The sequence below is a fragment of the Mesoplodon densirostris genome, chromosome 3 (genome assembly GCF_025265405.1).
Source record: "Mesoplodon densirostris isolate mMesDen1 chromosome 3, mMesDen1 primary haplotype, whole genome shotgun sequence".
Classification (NCBI taxonomy): domain Eukaryota; kingdom Metazoa; phylum Chordata; class Mammalia; order Artiodactyla; family Ziphiidae; genus Mesoplodon; species Mesoplodon densirostris.
This window is the reverse complement of record NC_082663.1, coordinates 29,206,872-29,223,158: the sequence shown is the minus strand read 5'-3', so window position 1 is coordinate 29,223,158 and position 16,287 is coordinate 29,206,872. Positions and strand designations below refer to the sequence as shown.

General features: G+C 44.5%; 1 protein-coding gene across 7 annotated transcripts in view; it reads right to left on the bottom strand.

The window, feature by feature from the left end:
- Positions 1–16,287, bottom strand: part of RAI14 (retinoic acid induced 14) — a 151,068-nt gene that overhangs the window by 114,871 nt on the left and 19,910 nt on the right. For all 7 annotated transcript variants that reach the window (XM_060092785.1, XM_060092782.1, XM_060092786.1 and 4 more), the window contains exon 2: positions 3,542–3,624. In XM_060092785.1, coding sequence (XP_059948768.1) covers positions 3,542–3,577 — 36 coding nt within the window. In that variant the 5' untranslated portion in view covers positions 3,578–3,624. The remainder of the gene's footprint in view (positions 1–3,541; positions 3,625–16,287) is intronic.

Below are 16,287 nucleotides of genomic sequence, written 5' to 3'. Positions count from 1 at the left end.
CTGCAGACCTCCCAGCCACAGGCTGGCTGAAACATGATCATGCCCGCGGGTCACCTGCCTTCTCTTTATGAGAGCACGAACATGATCTGCCGTCCCTCTTCTTCCTGCCCCCCAGAAACACAAAGGGCCCTTTCTTTCCCATTCTCCTTTCAGCCTCACACAAAGACAAGCAGGAAAATTTGATGGCTGAGGGTTTAGGGTTGTTCTTTGAGAGAGACCCCTCACTTCAGGTAAAGAAGATTATAGTTTGGCTGATGGAACTGAATATAAACAGTTTCAAACTTGTTTTTCTTGTAATAAGTGGTACATGTGGGTGCATACACATAGACCAAAAAAGGCAAACCCCAAGGCACCCAGTGAAAAGCACCCCCCCCCCCCGCTGCATCCACTCCTAGCTCTGAATCCCTCCTCAGAGCCTGCAAGTGTTAGCAGATTATTCTGCCCTCCAGACCACATACACTTTTCAGCCTACTTTTTCCATCGTGGAATTCTTTTCTTAAAACCATAATTAAACTATTGACTCACTGTTTACTTTTAATTAGCAATTAAATTAGCAATTTTAAAATAATTTTCAATTTTAAAAGTATTCCAAGTCAGTAAAATATTTCACACAGGAAATAAAGTTGGCACCAATAAAAATATTACTTTGCCGTCTGCCCTATTTGACTGCTTTAAATTTTAGACACAAATAAGAATTCCCAATGGTCACGTAGAATAACAGAATTGAGAGAACTCTAGTTGTTTCTTTCGTGTCACAATCACTCTGGTATCGTTCTCATCTCACATCTACTGCTTAAACGGAGAAATACGTGTTGTGAGAGAGAGGAGGCCCTCACTGCCCAGGCTTGAGCTCTGAAGACCCCTCACGATACCCAAGCAGGAGGCAGGAACCCTCCCAAGGAAAGCTTGTAGTGAGTCTGAACCTGTCTGCCAACCACAGCGCTGAAGTCCTCTGAACTATATCATGGGTTTCTGATCAAGGAGGAGGAAGAATGATTTACCAAGCATCTCCTGAGTGACAGGCCTAAGATGTGTGCCTTACAGGCATCAGCATATTTTAACCTTCACAACAACTTCGTGAGGCTAATACTATTTTCTCCGCTGTTCAGGTGAGAAACCTGGGGGTTCAGGGAAGGGTAGAGACTTGCCCAAGGCCACGGACCTAGGTCCAAAGTCACTTTTCCAAGCTACTGCCTGGACTGCTGTTTCATAAAATCAAACCTCCATCCAAATTTCCTCTTTCAGGAAACCTGGGCTCTGGAATCAGGCTACTTTGGCACAAAAACTGGCTATACAACTTTGAGCTAGAAGAACCCAGGCCCAGGCAAGGGACTGGAACTCCCTGGGTCTCAGTTTCTTCATCTGGAAAAGGAGCCTGACAATAATACCTACCACATCAGGTCTGTGGCAAGATTAAATGAAGTTCACGTAATGAGCCTGGCAAAGTGCCTGACATATAGTAAATGCTTCATAACGGTTAGCTCTTCAAGCTGGGGTTTGAAACGGTTTTCTTTTTTTTGGCTTTTATGCCCTCCATCTCACAGCACAGTGATGGCACTCTGGGAAGCAATCTGGGATGAAATTGGGGAGCCATCTGAAACTGTCTGGCCCCATAATACCAATTTCTTTTGCCCTCCTCCCCCAAGTGTGCTCCTCTAACGTTTTTTCCCTTTGTACTAACTGCCAAAACCACAGCCTTTCTGCGGCCAAATCCCAGACGCTTTCAATAGTGTTATTACTGTGACGTTTTTCCCTAAATCATGGAAATATTTCAGTTTTTATTTAAAAAACTAGATTCCAGCAACACCCTCTCTAAGGCCACCAGTTTTTAATTTTTAAACCAAAAGTGTACGCTCCTATCACTTCCCCCTGCCCCTGTTCCTATACCATGGAATTCTAGACTGATTAAATTGTGCTGAAACAACCTCAACTTGTGCAAATGGAAGCTGCCCAAATTCCCTTGGAATGGAAAAGGTATCTGTTAACCTGGTCACACAATTTACAAACCCGTATCTGCTCGACTAGGCAACATTTTCCATTTAATTGCCTTTCCCTTCTTAACTGAAAGCCCAATGAGGTCTGCAGGTGGTAGCGTCATTGGGCCAGCAAATGAGGAGGTTGAAGGGGGTTTCTCTGGGGAGTGGCAGGGGCAAGGGGTTAAGGAAGTCAGATGACCAAGGCTCTCACTCTGGCCAAAGGCTAGGTGGACGACTTCAGCCAAGTCTCTTCACATTCTCTCAGCTGTAGTTAACTTACCTGAAGAATGAGAAGGTGAGGCCCACTTTTTCCTAAAACCCCTTTCTAGCTCTCACTTCCTTTCAGCACGACAAGATTCTGCAATCATCCCACAGGCATCTCATCTGGTCTGGGCCTTATCAGGGCAGTGAGTTACATGTCATAATGCAGCCTCAGGAGATAAGCTTCAGCCAAAAGGAGGTGTGTGTGGGTGTGCGTGTGTGTGTGTGTGTGTGTGATGTTAGCCATAAAAGACACGGCCTCCACGTATTGCAAAAATACGGCTGTACCAAGCTGTCATATAATTCATGGCACAGAAATAAAATCCAGGTTCACCTTTAACTACCTAATGTAAAATGACAGCCAAGCAAACCCAATAGGAGGGTGACACATCTGAGCTTCCATCTCACACCCTTCCATGAATTTCTCCCATTCAACCATTCTGCTCCAAGCATCTGGAGTGCAGCTAGTACAAGACTGGAACCTCGGCAGCGTTTATAAGGTGACCTTTTGTTACAACAGCATCACGTATAATCCCGCTGCTATGTTGTCTTTCTCCATTTTCTCCTCTGGGAGACTTTGTCTCGTAATTCTGACATCATAACTGGTTCGTCCAATCCAGTCTTTTATGATGAATAACAAATGAGGAAGAGCCCCAGGAATGCTGGGAGAATAAAGGTGCAGGCAGCAATAGATATTGCTGTTTCACCACAAGAGCCTAACAGAATTTAAAAGTTTTCTAAACGCCAAGACGAACCTTGCTAACACGTTAATTCCTAACCACTTTCACGAGACTAGCTTCCTCTAAGAATGACATTCTGAATCAGATCTGGGGGGACTTTAACGATGCTGAGGCATTTGACTGATTCTTTTTGTTAGGATGTTCAGTTTCAGCCGGTATAAGGACTGGTAGGCTGTTTTAAGGACTTTAGCTTTTATTCCAAGTGAGATGCAGAGCCGGTAGGTGGAGGGGGGAGGGTTTGAGCAGTAGTCTCATTAGAATTTTAAAGGGAATACTCTGGCACTTTATCGAGAATCAAGGGGGCGAAAAAAGATGTTTAATTTGACTGCTCCTTTCTCTCCAAGGCATAGATGCCAGGAGTAAAAAAAAAAAAAAAAGTCATTTTCGGAAGCTATACACACAAAAAGCAAGGAACCTAGAACACGCCGTTCACAAAAGCCACCCTGAGCTGGGCCCCAGAGTGCTTCTGGCTTCTGTGGTTGATTAACCCAGCACCTTATCAAGGTATGAGGGAGGGCATTGCTGCAGCCCCAGGAACATGGGGGGAACAGCCAGACTACTTACGTCACTCTTCCTGAACTTGGCTTTCAAGCTCTTCATGTTTAGTCCATTCAGCCTTCCAGAACTCTAGAGGAGACTTTCAGCACCTAACCAGAGGAAGAAAAGAAGAAATTAAGTATCTAGGTTCCCAAACAGACACTATAGATACTCCCTCCTGAATGGATTAGGACTTCGGGCCATGGGTAGGCGACTGGGGTTGAGTCAGGAAGGTGGTCAGGGTTAAGGGCTGGGAAGTAGTAAAGAACATATGTTATTCCAGTTCGTGATACTACCTGGAACCTTCTGACATTTTCAAGTTAACGGAAACTTTAAATTTTATCCCAACTTCCCATTCAAAGTAGAAAAAGCTTAAGTAGCTGCTGACCTGTCACTGCACAAAATACAGTATCCGTGTGCCTAACTCACTCCTCTCACATTATAGTTATACCCTCAACCTCCTCTGGAAGGGCCACCGTAGTGAAGCATGATAAGGAAAACAGCTCATATTCCAGATGCCATTCATTCCCTATTTATTTTTCTCAGTGTGGCTTCTTTCCTTCCCCCTCCTAGATGCACAGGGCAATGAGTGAAAAATGCAAGAAACAACAAAACCTCCCTCACTGAATACGTCATTCCTCAGGAAGCCACTCAAAAGAGTGAAAGACTCCCCCCAGATCGTCGTGGACCCAGTGATTCAGAGCCAGAGCTGGAAAAGTTTTAAGAAACCACCTCATTTAGGAGGGGTCTGTGGTCCCTTCAGAAAGTGAAGGTAATTTTTGGAATGACAGTATATATATACATTTTTTAAGAGAAGAAAGCTCCTATTTTCATCAGATTCTGCAAGGGGGTTGTCACCATTCAAAAGGTAAGACTGTTGATCTAGTCGAAGCCCCTCATTTTCCAGAGGTCAAGACAGAACCTCCTGAGAGAAGTGAAGAAACCTGTCTACATTCCCAAAACCTCTGTGTGATAAAAGTCAAAACCAGACCCCAAAGTCAGACTGATGGTTGAATGCCTTTTCCGCTGCCCTACAGCTTTAAAACTAAAACCCCAAAGTAAACTCCTGTGCTAAAATATGGTATGAACTTGATCTTTTCCATCTTTAAACCTGGAAAATGTACAGTGTGGAACCCTCCCATTTAGGTCAAAAAGGCCAGAAAAATCTTTGTGCAAGTTCCCATCACCTCGTAAGTGCTCCAGAAATGTAACTTCAAGCCTCAGTTGACAAAGTGAGAACCGGGGACATCAACAGTCCTGTCCATTTGAGGACTAAGGAAGGGTGGTCGGATGTTGACCACAGTCGACCATCATTTTTCAAAAGCCTTTCAAGGTCATCATGTTTCTCCACCATCCTTATCATTCTGGACTAAATCGATTTGAGGAAATAGAGCAGGGGAAATGCAAGCAACTGAAAGGCTGGACTCATCACTCCTCAGGTCTTCATCGCCACGTCCAGAAGTGGTCCAGCAGCTCCCTGGCTTCTAATTTGTTTCCTTTCATTATTGCTGCTGCCCTTAAGCAGGGCCCTTGGGTGAATGGTACCAAAACCCGGTCATCATAAAGCACCTCAATGACGTTAATCTGGAGGCCACACCATTAGGCAGCCTCCCTGTGGGCCCTTTCAATCTTCCCAGCCTCAGCAGGGGTGACAGAATGTGTGTTGCCTTGGAAACCACACACACTGTAATTACACCTTGTTAATTGCCACATATTTAACCACAGAGAAGGCTGGGCTGGGACCTGAACAGCAAAGTACAAACTCCGAGACAGTGTTTCTGGAAGTTGGCCCCCTCCTTAATCTGAATCAGAAGGACCTGGGGACAGTTTGCTAAATGCAAAAGTCAACGGAAATTGAATCTCAGGAGTAGCGCCCAGGAACCTCCTTGGTTGAATATTTACTTGGCATACAAGTTTGAGAACCTAGAAATAAGGTACATGAAACAGGCACTATCCTTATCAAAGTTGCGCTGGTTTATAAAAACAGCCCTTCTTCATGTCAAAGCAAACCACCTTTGATGAATCCAAGTAGAAATAATGATAATCAGATGTTCCCAACCTGTCATTGGCTCATGGTTCTCCATCAAATGTAGCTAGAAAAGGGAAATCGCCCTTTCAGTTCAATTCCTTCCACCCTCTGGGTGAAGTGCTAATAACCAAGAAAAGAGGCCAAATCCATGCACCAGGAAAAGAAGCAAAGAGAAACCCAGGCTTAGATAATCCACAAACTGTGTAGCCCACCAAGGTGGAACCACCCAAAGCATTCCTTCAGGCAAGAACACAATGTCTTAGGCGAGGCTGGGTCGGACTTTTGTTTGAGGTCACATTGGGGTGGGGGTGTGTTCATGGGTGTGGTGCTAGTTTTTTTGGTGTTTGTCTTTGTGTCCGCTGCCCCCCAACCCACCCCCAGCATGGCAGTGAGAAGTATGCAAACGAACAATTAAGAGGATTAAGTAAATAAAGCAAGGAATTCCAAAAATTCCCAGGGCGAGGTACTAGCTGTGAAGTGCATGTTTTCCTGGAATCAAGGCTCTGGGTGTGTGAGAGCTGGGTGGTCCAAGAGTATAACTCCAGGATGACAGAGATAGGGGTCAAGGGTAAAGAAGTTCCGGAAACCCACAGGATAGTAACTTCAGAAACAAGAACTGTAGCTGGGGGTAATTCAAGTTAGTAACAGATCACAGCTTTCCCAGTATTGGTAAAAGAACCTAACCCCTGGAAGCCAGGACTAGGGGGAAGTCACCCGCCCCTGAGATGATGCTGAGTTCCCTCTGCCTTGATACCTCCTCCTCTTCCCCAAGAGGACCCAGGAGTCAATCAGCGACTTGCCTTCCTTGGGTCAGCTGGAATCTTACAGCTCTAATTCCCAAATTCAAACTTCCAAAAGCCACACTGGATAAAGTGACATCTATCAATTTAGCCAGGCTACACGAATAGCAGTCCTTGGAAAAGTCACTTAATCAAGATGCTTAGATCAAAAGAGCGGCGGTGAAGCCACATTAATTGCACGGGAGTCTCATTTGAATGGTTCAAAAAGAGGGTGAAATGTTTCACGTATATGGGAGAGGGTGTTTGGATCACGTTCTCCCCTTTCAAGCATGTCTATCCACTGAGCAGAAACGTTAGTCAGTTTGCTCCCTGCGCAAACCCAGAATAAGTCACTGAAACACAGCTTCGTCACCCGCCATCATGTGACGTCACTCCATCGCGGAGGATGCAGTAGGGCAGAGATGCACAAACGTGCTGCCCTCTCCTCTGAAATACTAGATCCAGCAAACGGGGTTTGTTAATCCATTTTCCCTTTAAAAACAATGTAACTCTCAATCAAAGCTTAACATGAGCTATCTTATCTGATATAATTCTAGCCTGAATCAAAAAAGCTTGATATTGGGCTTCCCTGGTGGCGCAGTGGTTGAGAGTCAGCCTGCCAATGCAGGGGACGCGGGTTCGTGCCCCGGTCCGGGAGGATCCCACATGCCGCGGAGCGGCTGGGCCCATGAGCCATGGCCGCTGAGCCTGCGTGTCCGGAGCCTGTGCTCCGCAACGGGAGAGGCCACAGCAGTGGGAGGCCCACGTACCGAAAAAAAAAAAAAAAAAAAAAAGCTTGATATTAGCCTATACGCTACAGTATGAACTAATAAGTTAAACTTCTTTGCGTATTAAAAATGACTTATAATAGATACAGAGTTTCCTTTTGGGGTGATAAAAATGTTCTACATTTACTGCCATGATAGCTGTACAACCTGTGAACGTACCAAAAGCCATTCAATTGTATAATTCAAATGGGCAAATTGAGGAGGATGCAACTGAACAAAGCTGTTGTTTTTTTTTTTAAAGTTTAATAATCTCCATTACCTCTCCGATCATTAGGGTTAAAAAAATTCCAGGTTAGAAACGTCTGGACTGACTGAAAATGAACTTCGAAGGAACAAAGGCTAACAAGCAGTGCCCTTAGTGCTAACACGTGGTTGCTCCTAGATTCTCTTTATTTAGCCATTTCTCTACCATAAGCCACCCCCAGCTGAAACGGTTAGAAAAAAACGCTCCTGTCTTCTATCTTCCAACCACTCCTTCTCCCACCCGCCCCCGCTTCCACCCCGACATATGACGCAAAGATTATTTCATAAGACAACGCTGGCAATTATGTCAGCACATAAGGGTCCTCTTGGAGCTCCAGCCAGGTATTTGGATTCTGTAATCAGAGGTGAGGCTCAGAAATCTGTAATTTTTCTTCTTTTTAAACTTGCCGGGTGATTTGGATGCTCAATTAGATTGGGAACCACTGTTCTAGACTCAGTGGTACCATACCTATAATTGACACCTTCATTAAAGATCATCTAGAGACACTGTAGAAGTAGATATAACAGACCAACGTTTTCGAGCATTGACTGAACCTTTCAAAATATTGTGTGGGGTGAGGGGAGCCCTCTACCCTAAAATCTAGGAGAGAAACTAGCAGGTTACCCATGGCTACTAAGAAACGATATGAACTCGCAAAGGCAGATGGCAGTGGTACACACATGTACATTTTCCTGAATCACAGGAATGTATTAGCATCCAAGATGCCACACCCCAGGATTCGAGGGCAGTGGTTTAAAACAATTCCCTGTGAATCATCACAGCATTAGAGGAGCAGGGTGCATAACAGCGTCCTCACTCTAACTAATCCGTCAGTCGTGGAATTGTGGAGATAACTCCACGGAATCGTCAGTAACACCAGAACACTAACGTGTACCCCAGACAGGCTTCAGGATTTTTTCTTCCAAGTGAAAAGAACAACAGACTTAAAATCCAAAGCACTGAAGAGGACACTGAACCAATGCAAGAAACTAAAATTAAAATACTTCTCTCCCTGCCAGCGTCTACTACCTAGTCTCCCTCAAGTACCTGATTTCTCTATCATCCCTCTCCCACAAACATGGAATTTGAACCAAAAGCTATGAACGCTCAATGCTCTCAATCTGGCAAGACAAACACTATAAAAGGTAACTCCCCAAGGAGCAGTTTGGATGGCATGACAGGCTCTCTCATCAGGGACATCTTTATCTGGAGAGACCTTTCACAGCATCAGAGAAGTCTTCACCATAGGGGTAGGGTCTAAGTGGCTATAAAGGAAACTCAGGATTTGGGCAAGCTGATGAGAAAAGGGCACCTTGCCAGGCCTTTCCCACAAGATCGGGCACACCCATCTGAGGTTTCCCAGGCAAGGGTCAGACACCTGTCCAAGCCCTGCCAGCAGTCCTAGAAGCTTCTCTCAGAAGGCTGTGTAGGTATGGTGGGGATCATTGCAAAGTTCCCTCCAAAGGTCTTCCCCCAGTCTCCACACACCCTGACCCTTTCAGACCTTGGACGTGAGCAAGGCGTTCAAGAGTCCCAACACCAATTTTTGACAAATCTGAAAATGTACATCTCAGGCTGTTTACCTTGGAATGGAGGATTTTCAGGGTAGAGTTTTCATTCTGCTTATTACTCGGGTGCTAGCCATTGGCATAAAATCGGTAAGTGTTTCCTGAAGGAATGTGTGGGACAAAGATACGGGTCAGGTGCCTGGGTAGCCTTTAGACTTTGCCTTTGACCTCAGCAAGGCTCTCTTCGGTCCCAAATGGACTGGGTTAGCTGTGCTGGGGTTTGAGTAAACTCCGTGATCAGTTTTCACATCTACACGTGAAAACATTAAGAAGTTAAAAACAAACAAGCCAACCAAAACCACCACCTCATTTGGCCTATGAATCTTACCAGGTTGGCCCTTTCCCCTCCTGCCTGCCTCTCCTCTCTCCTGGCTGTGCTTCCCCTGCAGCATCTCCCTCACCACACGCTGAGCTCAGCCAAGGGAGCTGACCATTTCAGTAATGGAATGTATAAGTCAACAGGGAGCAAGGACCATCCACTAGAATCCTGGGGGCAAGCGCTCAGGATAGAGATTTTATCAGCCAGATACAAAGCAGGCCAAGGACTCCCCCAAATCTACATGCCTGGTCTATTGTTATTGCATGAGATTCTACCACTTCCAGTCAGGGAGCTTCTCAACAAGGAAAAAGTCCATCCTGGCCACGCCCAAGTCTTCACCACTAACCTCAGCAGGACTCTCTGCGTGGTCCATACTCAGCAGAAGTTCACTGAGGCTGAGAGAAAGGATGAGCCAAGCACCGAGTGTCTAATTGGAAGCACAGAGATAGAACAGACATTTCATTCCAAAGTAAGCGGCCAGTCCAGGACACATCTTTTCAAAGGATTTAGCTGAAAACTGGTTAACAGGACTCTCAGACCTTCACTCACGTCTGGGGTTTAAAAGGATCAGAGCACGTGGAGAATGGGGGAGGACCTTTCTTCAGAGAGAACTATGCAATGATTCCCATCACGCCTACTCAACCTCATGAGAAAGGCCTACAGGACCCCTTGGAGAGACTGGACAGGGGTCTGATCCTTGCCTGGAAAATGTAAAAGGTGGGAGAGAAATTGGCCTAAGCTGTGAGGATGGGAAAAAAGGAGCGGCGGCTGCTGGGCTGTGATCAGCCTGAACGCTGGAGTTTATCTGAGCACAGATGTACGCCTCCTGTAGACCAGATGTAGTCAATTCATGAGAGACGGTAGGAAGCTGTCTTGCATCCTGCCTAACACAGTGGATTAGAGGGTGAAGAGAGCAGGAGAAGCTGATTCCCAGATAGAGAAGCAACAAAGCAGAGGTGAGTATATCACCTGCATCAAGGGAATCAGAGGGGTCCCCAGCGACGGTCCAGGAGTGGAACAAGGAAGGAGAGAGGATCTCCAAAGCCCTCCTCTACTGGTTTGCTAGGCCTGCCATAACAAAGTATCACGATCTGGTGGCTTACGCAACAGAAATCTATATCCTCACAGTTCTGGAGGCCAGAAGTCCAAAATCAGGGTAACAGCAAGGCTGATTTTGATTTTACTCTGAAGCCTCGCTCCCTCATTGTAGATGGTTTTCTTCCCCCATTGTTTTCACATGGTCTTCCCTCTTTGTGTGTCTGTGTCCTAATGTCTTCTTATGAGGACACCAGTCACACCCATATACCCCTATTTGCTTTAATTGCATCTTTAAAGACCCTATCTCCAAATACAGTCACATTCCACAGTACTAGGGGTGAGGGCTTCAACATACGAATTTTAGGAGGACACAATCCAAACCATAATTCCCCCCAAAAGACCCCAAGAGCGAGAGTCAGCTCAAAACATCTATCAGGTTGAGAGAGCACAGCACTATCTTGCTATGTCCCATCAAGTAAGAACTTTCTTACCCCTCTTACTTCGCATCTCCCCACTCCAACCCCCGGTTTACCACTGCAACCCTGGTGGGGGCGTGGTGGGAACAAAACATGACCATTAGATGAAGGCAGGAGAAGAGAAGGAGAAAGCAGGGAAAGAGAGAAAAGGAAAGATATTTTCTTTTAAATCAAATTTGAAATTTTAATTTTTATTTGCAATCAGGCATTCCAAGTTCTAAACTAAGAGTATTTAGCAACTGAAACTGACTGTAGAATTTTTTAAAAAATCTAATCAGAAAAGTTATAGATTTCATCGAGAAGCAAGAGATAGACTCACTTCACTGAATAAATTTTAAAGTGTCAGTGGGACACAAACAAAGCTGCTTTATGATCACATCTTAGGTGTCTTATTTATTCAGCAAAGACACATATAAATAAATGAATGAATGAGTCAATGCACATGCAAACTTTACTAAGCATTAATTATGGGCTAGCTGCTTTCACATATGTCATCTCTCTTATGAATTCACTAAGGTGCATGTGTGTTAAAAGATTGCCCAGATGATAAGGAAGGGGGAAAGGTAAGGGGAAAAAAAGACATAAGCAATTGTTTCATTTTGGCAATGGATCTTTTCTAAAATGCTCCAATATCTTACTTCCTCCCTCTAAAAAATGATCATGTTCTTTTAAAACTGTAAATGCCATTCAGATATTGTATCATAATAATCATGAAGTAAAACTCTTAACATTAATCTCCCTCCCTATATTCACAACTTGCCTTTATCCGGGGATGACATTTCTTTTGAGAAACAAATACATCATTCTTCTTTAAAAATAAAACCTGCCATCAAGCAGGACTGATCTTGGTCCATGAATCAGTCAGAGCCACCACCCCTGGTATGAAATTGGCCAGGGCTCTGGTAACACTACTATCTGGGCTGTCAAATCGGCTGCTCACATGCTCTGATAAGCCTACCAAAGGCAAGCCCCAAGGTTACCTTGTGCCCTAAATCCATCCAATTTAAAAAACATGGGCTTAATCAAAACAAGCTACCTCTGGAATATAAAAATCACTCTAGGACTAAGAAATTCCATGTGATTATCCCTCATGTTGAGTTTGTTTTTTTTTTAAATTCATTTATTTATTTGTTTTCTGGCTGCATTGGGTCTTTGTTGCTGTGCGCAGGCTTTCTCTAGTTGCAGCGAGCGGGGACTACTCTTCGGTGCAGCGGCTTCTCTTGTTACAGAGCACGGGTTCTAGAGCACAGTTTCAGTAGTTGTGGCCCACAGGCTTAGTTGCTCCACGGTATGTGGGATCTTTCCGAACCAGAGCTCAAACCCGTGTCCCCTGCATTAGCAGGCAGATTCTTAACCACTGTGCAACCAGGAAAGTCCCTGAGGTTATTTTTTAAGATGACCTCTAAAATGCCGTTCCTAGTATACGTTTCCAAATCTTTAATGCTGGTATCAACAGCTCTGTCAAAACACACCACGTGTCCATCTCTCAAGCAAAAAAGCTTCCCTGCACACACCTAGTAATCAACCTGAAACGGCAAGCATATGTGCTAAGCACCTTACCTTCTTCATCTCAAGTCCATTCCTTGGCTTTTCCCCATCTTAAGATCCAAAAGAACCAATCAAGTTTAAAAAGACAGGGCATGGGACTTCCCTGGTGGCACAGTGGTTAAGAATCCGCCTGCCAATGCAGGGGACACGGGTTCGAGCCCTGGTTCGGGAAGATCCCACATGCCACAGAGCCTAAGCCCGTGCGCCACAACTACTGAGCCTGCACTCTAGAGCCTGTGGGCCACAACTTCTGAGCCCACGAGCCACAACTACTGAGCCGCGAGCCACAACTACTGAAGCCCACATGCCTAGAGCCTGTGCTCTGCAACGAAAAGCCTGCGCACCACAACGAAGAGTAGCCCCTGCTCGCTGCAACTAGAGAAAGCCGCGCGCAGCAACGCAGACCAAACACAGCCAAAAATGAATAAATAAATGTATATTAAAAAAAAAAGGGCCACCCCGCAAATGTTACTAGTTAAAATACAAAATGTGGAAAGCAAACAGTTACTGTGGCAAGCAGTTTGACAGCTTCTTAAGTTAAATATAAATTTACCATTCAACCTGGCAATTACACTATGTATCTTGCCAAGGGAAATGATAACACACATCCACACAGAGATTTGTATATGAACGTATAGCAGCAGTATTCATAATCGTGAAAAAGTGGAAACAACTGAAATATCCATCAATTAGGTACACAAAATGTGGCATTTCCACACAGTGGAATGCAGTACTATCCAGCACCAAAAAGGAACAAAGTGTTGATACATGCGGCGCAAAACCATTGTGCTAAGTGAAGGTCAGACACAGAGGCCACATACTGTAAGATTCCATCTGTATGACATATCCGGAACTGGCAAATTTATAGACAGGAAGTAGATTAGCAGTTGTCTAGGGCTGGGAATGGTAACAAGGAGGGACTGCAAATGAGCATGAGTGCTCTTTTTGGGGGTGAGAGAGGTGTTTTAAAACTCAATGGTGGGGCTTCCCTGGTGGCCCAGTGGTTGAAAGTCCGCCTGCCGATGCAGGGGACACGGGTTCGTGTCCCTGTCCAGGAAGATCCCACATGCCGTGGAGCAGCTACGCCTGTGAGCCATGGCTGCTGTGCCTGCACGTCCGGAGCCTGTGCTCTGCAACGGGAGAGGCCACAACAGTGAGAGGTCCGCATACCGCAAAAAAAAAAAAAAAAAAAAAAACCCTCAATGGTGGGTGGGAGGGAGGTAGACGCAAGGGGGAAGAGATATGGGAACATATGTATATGTATAACTGATTCACTTTGTTATAAAGCAGAACCTAACACACCATTGTAAAGCAATTATACTCCAATAAAGATGTTAAAAAAAAAAAAAAAAACTCAATGGTGGGAGAGGTGGAACCAAGATGGCGAAGTAGAAGGATATGTTCTCACTCCCTTTTGTGAGAACACCAGAATCACAACTACCTGCTGGACAATCATTGACAGGAAGACACTGGAACTCGCCGAAAAAGATACCCCACATCCAAAGACAAAGGAGAAGCCACAATGAGATGGTAGGAGGGGCGCAATCACAGTAAAATCAAATCCCATAACTGGTGGGCGGGTGACTCACAGACTGGCGAACACTTATACCACAGAAGTCCACACACTGGAGTGAAGGTTCTGATCCCCATGTCAGGCTTCCCAACCTGGGGGTCCGGCAACGGGAGGAATTCCTAGAGAATCAGACTTTGAAGCCTTGTGGGAATTGATTGCAGGACTTTGACAGGACTGGGGGAAATAGAGACTCCACTCTTGGAGGGCACACACAAAGCAGTGTGCGCATCGGGACCCAGGGGAAGGAACAGTGACCCCAGGGGAGGTTGAAAAAGACCTACCTGCTAGTGTTGGAGGGTCTCCTGCAGAGGTGGGGGGTGGCTCTGTTTCACTGTGGGGACAAGGACACTGGCAGCAGAAGTTCTGGGAAGTACTCCTTGACGTGAGCCCTCCCAGAGTCCACCATTAGCCCCACCAAAGAGCTCAGGTAGGCTCCAGTGTTGGGTTGCCTCAGGCCAAACAACCAACAGGGACGGAACCCAGCCCCACCCATCAACAATCAAGTGGATTAAAGTTTTACCGAGCTCTACCCACCACCAGTCCCTCCCATCAAGCCTCTTAGATAGCCTCATCCACCAGAGGGCAGACAGCAGAAGCAAGAAGAACTACAATCCTGCAGCCTGTGGAACAAAAACCACATTCACAGAAAGATAGGCAAGATGAAAACGCAGAGGGCTATATACCAGATGAAGGAACAAGATAAAACCCCTGAAAAACAACTATATGAAGTGGAGATAGGCAACCTTCCAGAGAAAGAATTCAGAATAATGATAGTGAAGATGATCCAGGACCTCGGAAAAAGAATGGAGGCAAAGATAGAGAAGGTGAAAGAAATGTTTATCAAAGACCTAGAAGAATTAAAGAACAAACAAACAGAGATGAGCAATACAATACCTGAAATGAAAACTACACTAGAAGCAATCTATGGCAGAATAACTGAGGCAGAAGAACGGAAAAGTGACCTGGAAGACAGAGTGGTGGAATTCACTGCTGCGGAACAGAATAAAGAAAAAAGAATGAAAAGAAATGAGGACATCCTAAGAGACCACTGGGACAACATTAAATGCAACAACATTCACATTATATGGGTCCCAGAAGGAGAAGAGAGAGAGAAAGGACCAGAGAAAATATTTGAAGAGATTATAGTCTAAAACTTCCCTAACGTGGGAAAGGAAACAGCCACCCAAGTCCAGGAAGCACAGGAGTCCCATATGGGATAAACCCAAGGAGAAACATGCCAAGACACATAGTAATCAAACTGGTAAAAATTAAAGACAAAGAAAAATTATTGAAAGCAGCAAGGGAAAAATGACAAATAACATACAAGGGAACTCCCATAAGGTTAACAGCTGATTTCTCAGCAGAATCTCTACAAGCTAGAAGGGAGTGGCATGATATACTTAAAGTGATGAAAGGGAAGAACCTAAACCAAGATTACTCTACCCGGCAAGGATCTCATTCAGATTCGATGGAGAAATCAAAAGCTTTATAGACAAGCAAAAGCGAAGAGAATTCAGCACCACCAAACCAGCTCTACAACAAATGCTAAAGGAACTTCTCTAAGTGGGAAACACAAGAGAAAAAAAGGACCTACAAAAACAAACCCAAACCAATTAAGAAAATGGTCATAAGAACATACATATCAATAATTACCTTAAACGTGAATGGATTAAATGCTCCAACCAAAAGACACAGGCTTGCTGAATGGATACAAAAACAAGACCCATATATATGCTGTCTACAAGAGACCCACTTCAGACCTAGGGACACATAAAGGTTGAAAGTGAGGGGATGGAAAAAGATATTCCATGCAAATGGAAATCAAAAGAAAGCTGGAGTAGCTATACTATACTCAGATAAAATACACTTTAAAATAAAGAATGTTACAAGAGACAAGGAAGGACACTACATAATGATCAAGGATCGATCCAAGAAGAAGATATAACAATTATAAATATATATGCACCCACCATAGGAGCACCTCAAAACATAAGGCAACTGCTAACAGCTCTAAAAGAGGAAATTGACAGTAACACAATAATAGTGGGGGACTTAAACACCTCACTTACACCAATGGACAAATCATCCAAAATGAAAATAAATAAGGAAACAGAAGCTTTAAATGACACAATAGACCAGATAGATTTAATTGATATTTATAGGACATTCCATCCAAAAACAGCAGATTACACTTTCTTCTCAAGTGCACATGGAACACTCTCCAGGACTGATCACATCTTGGGTCACAAATCAAGCCTCAGTAAATTTAAGAAAACTGAAATCATATCAAGCATCTTTTCTGACCACAACGCTATGAGACTAGATATCAGTTACGGAAAAAAAAAACGTAAAAAACACAAGAACATGGAGGTTAAACAATACGTTACTAAATAACCAAGAGATCAGTGAAG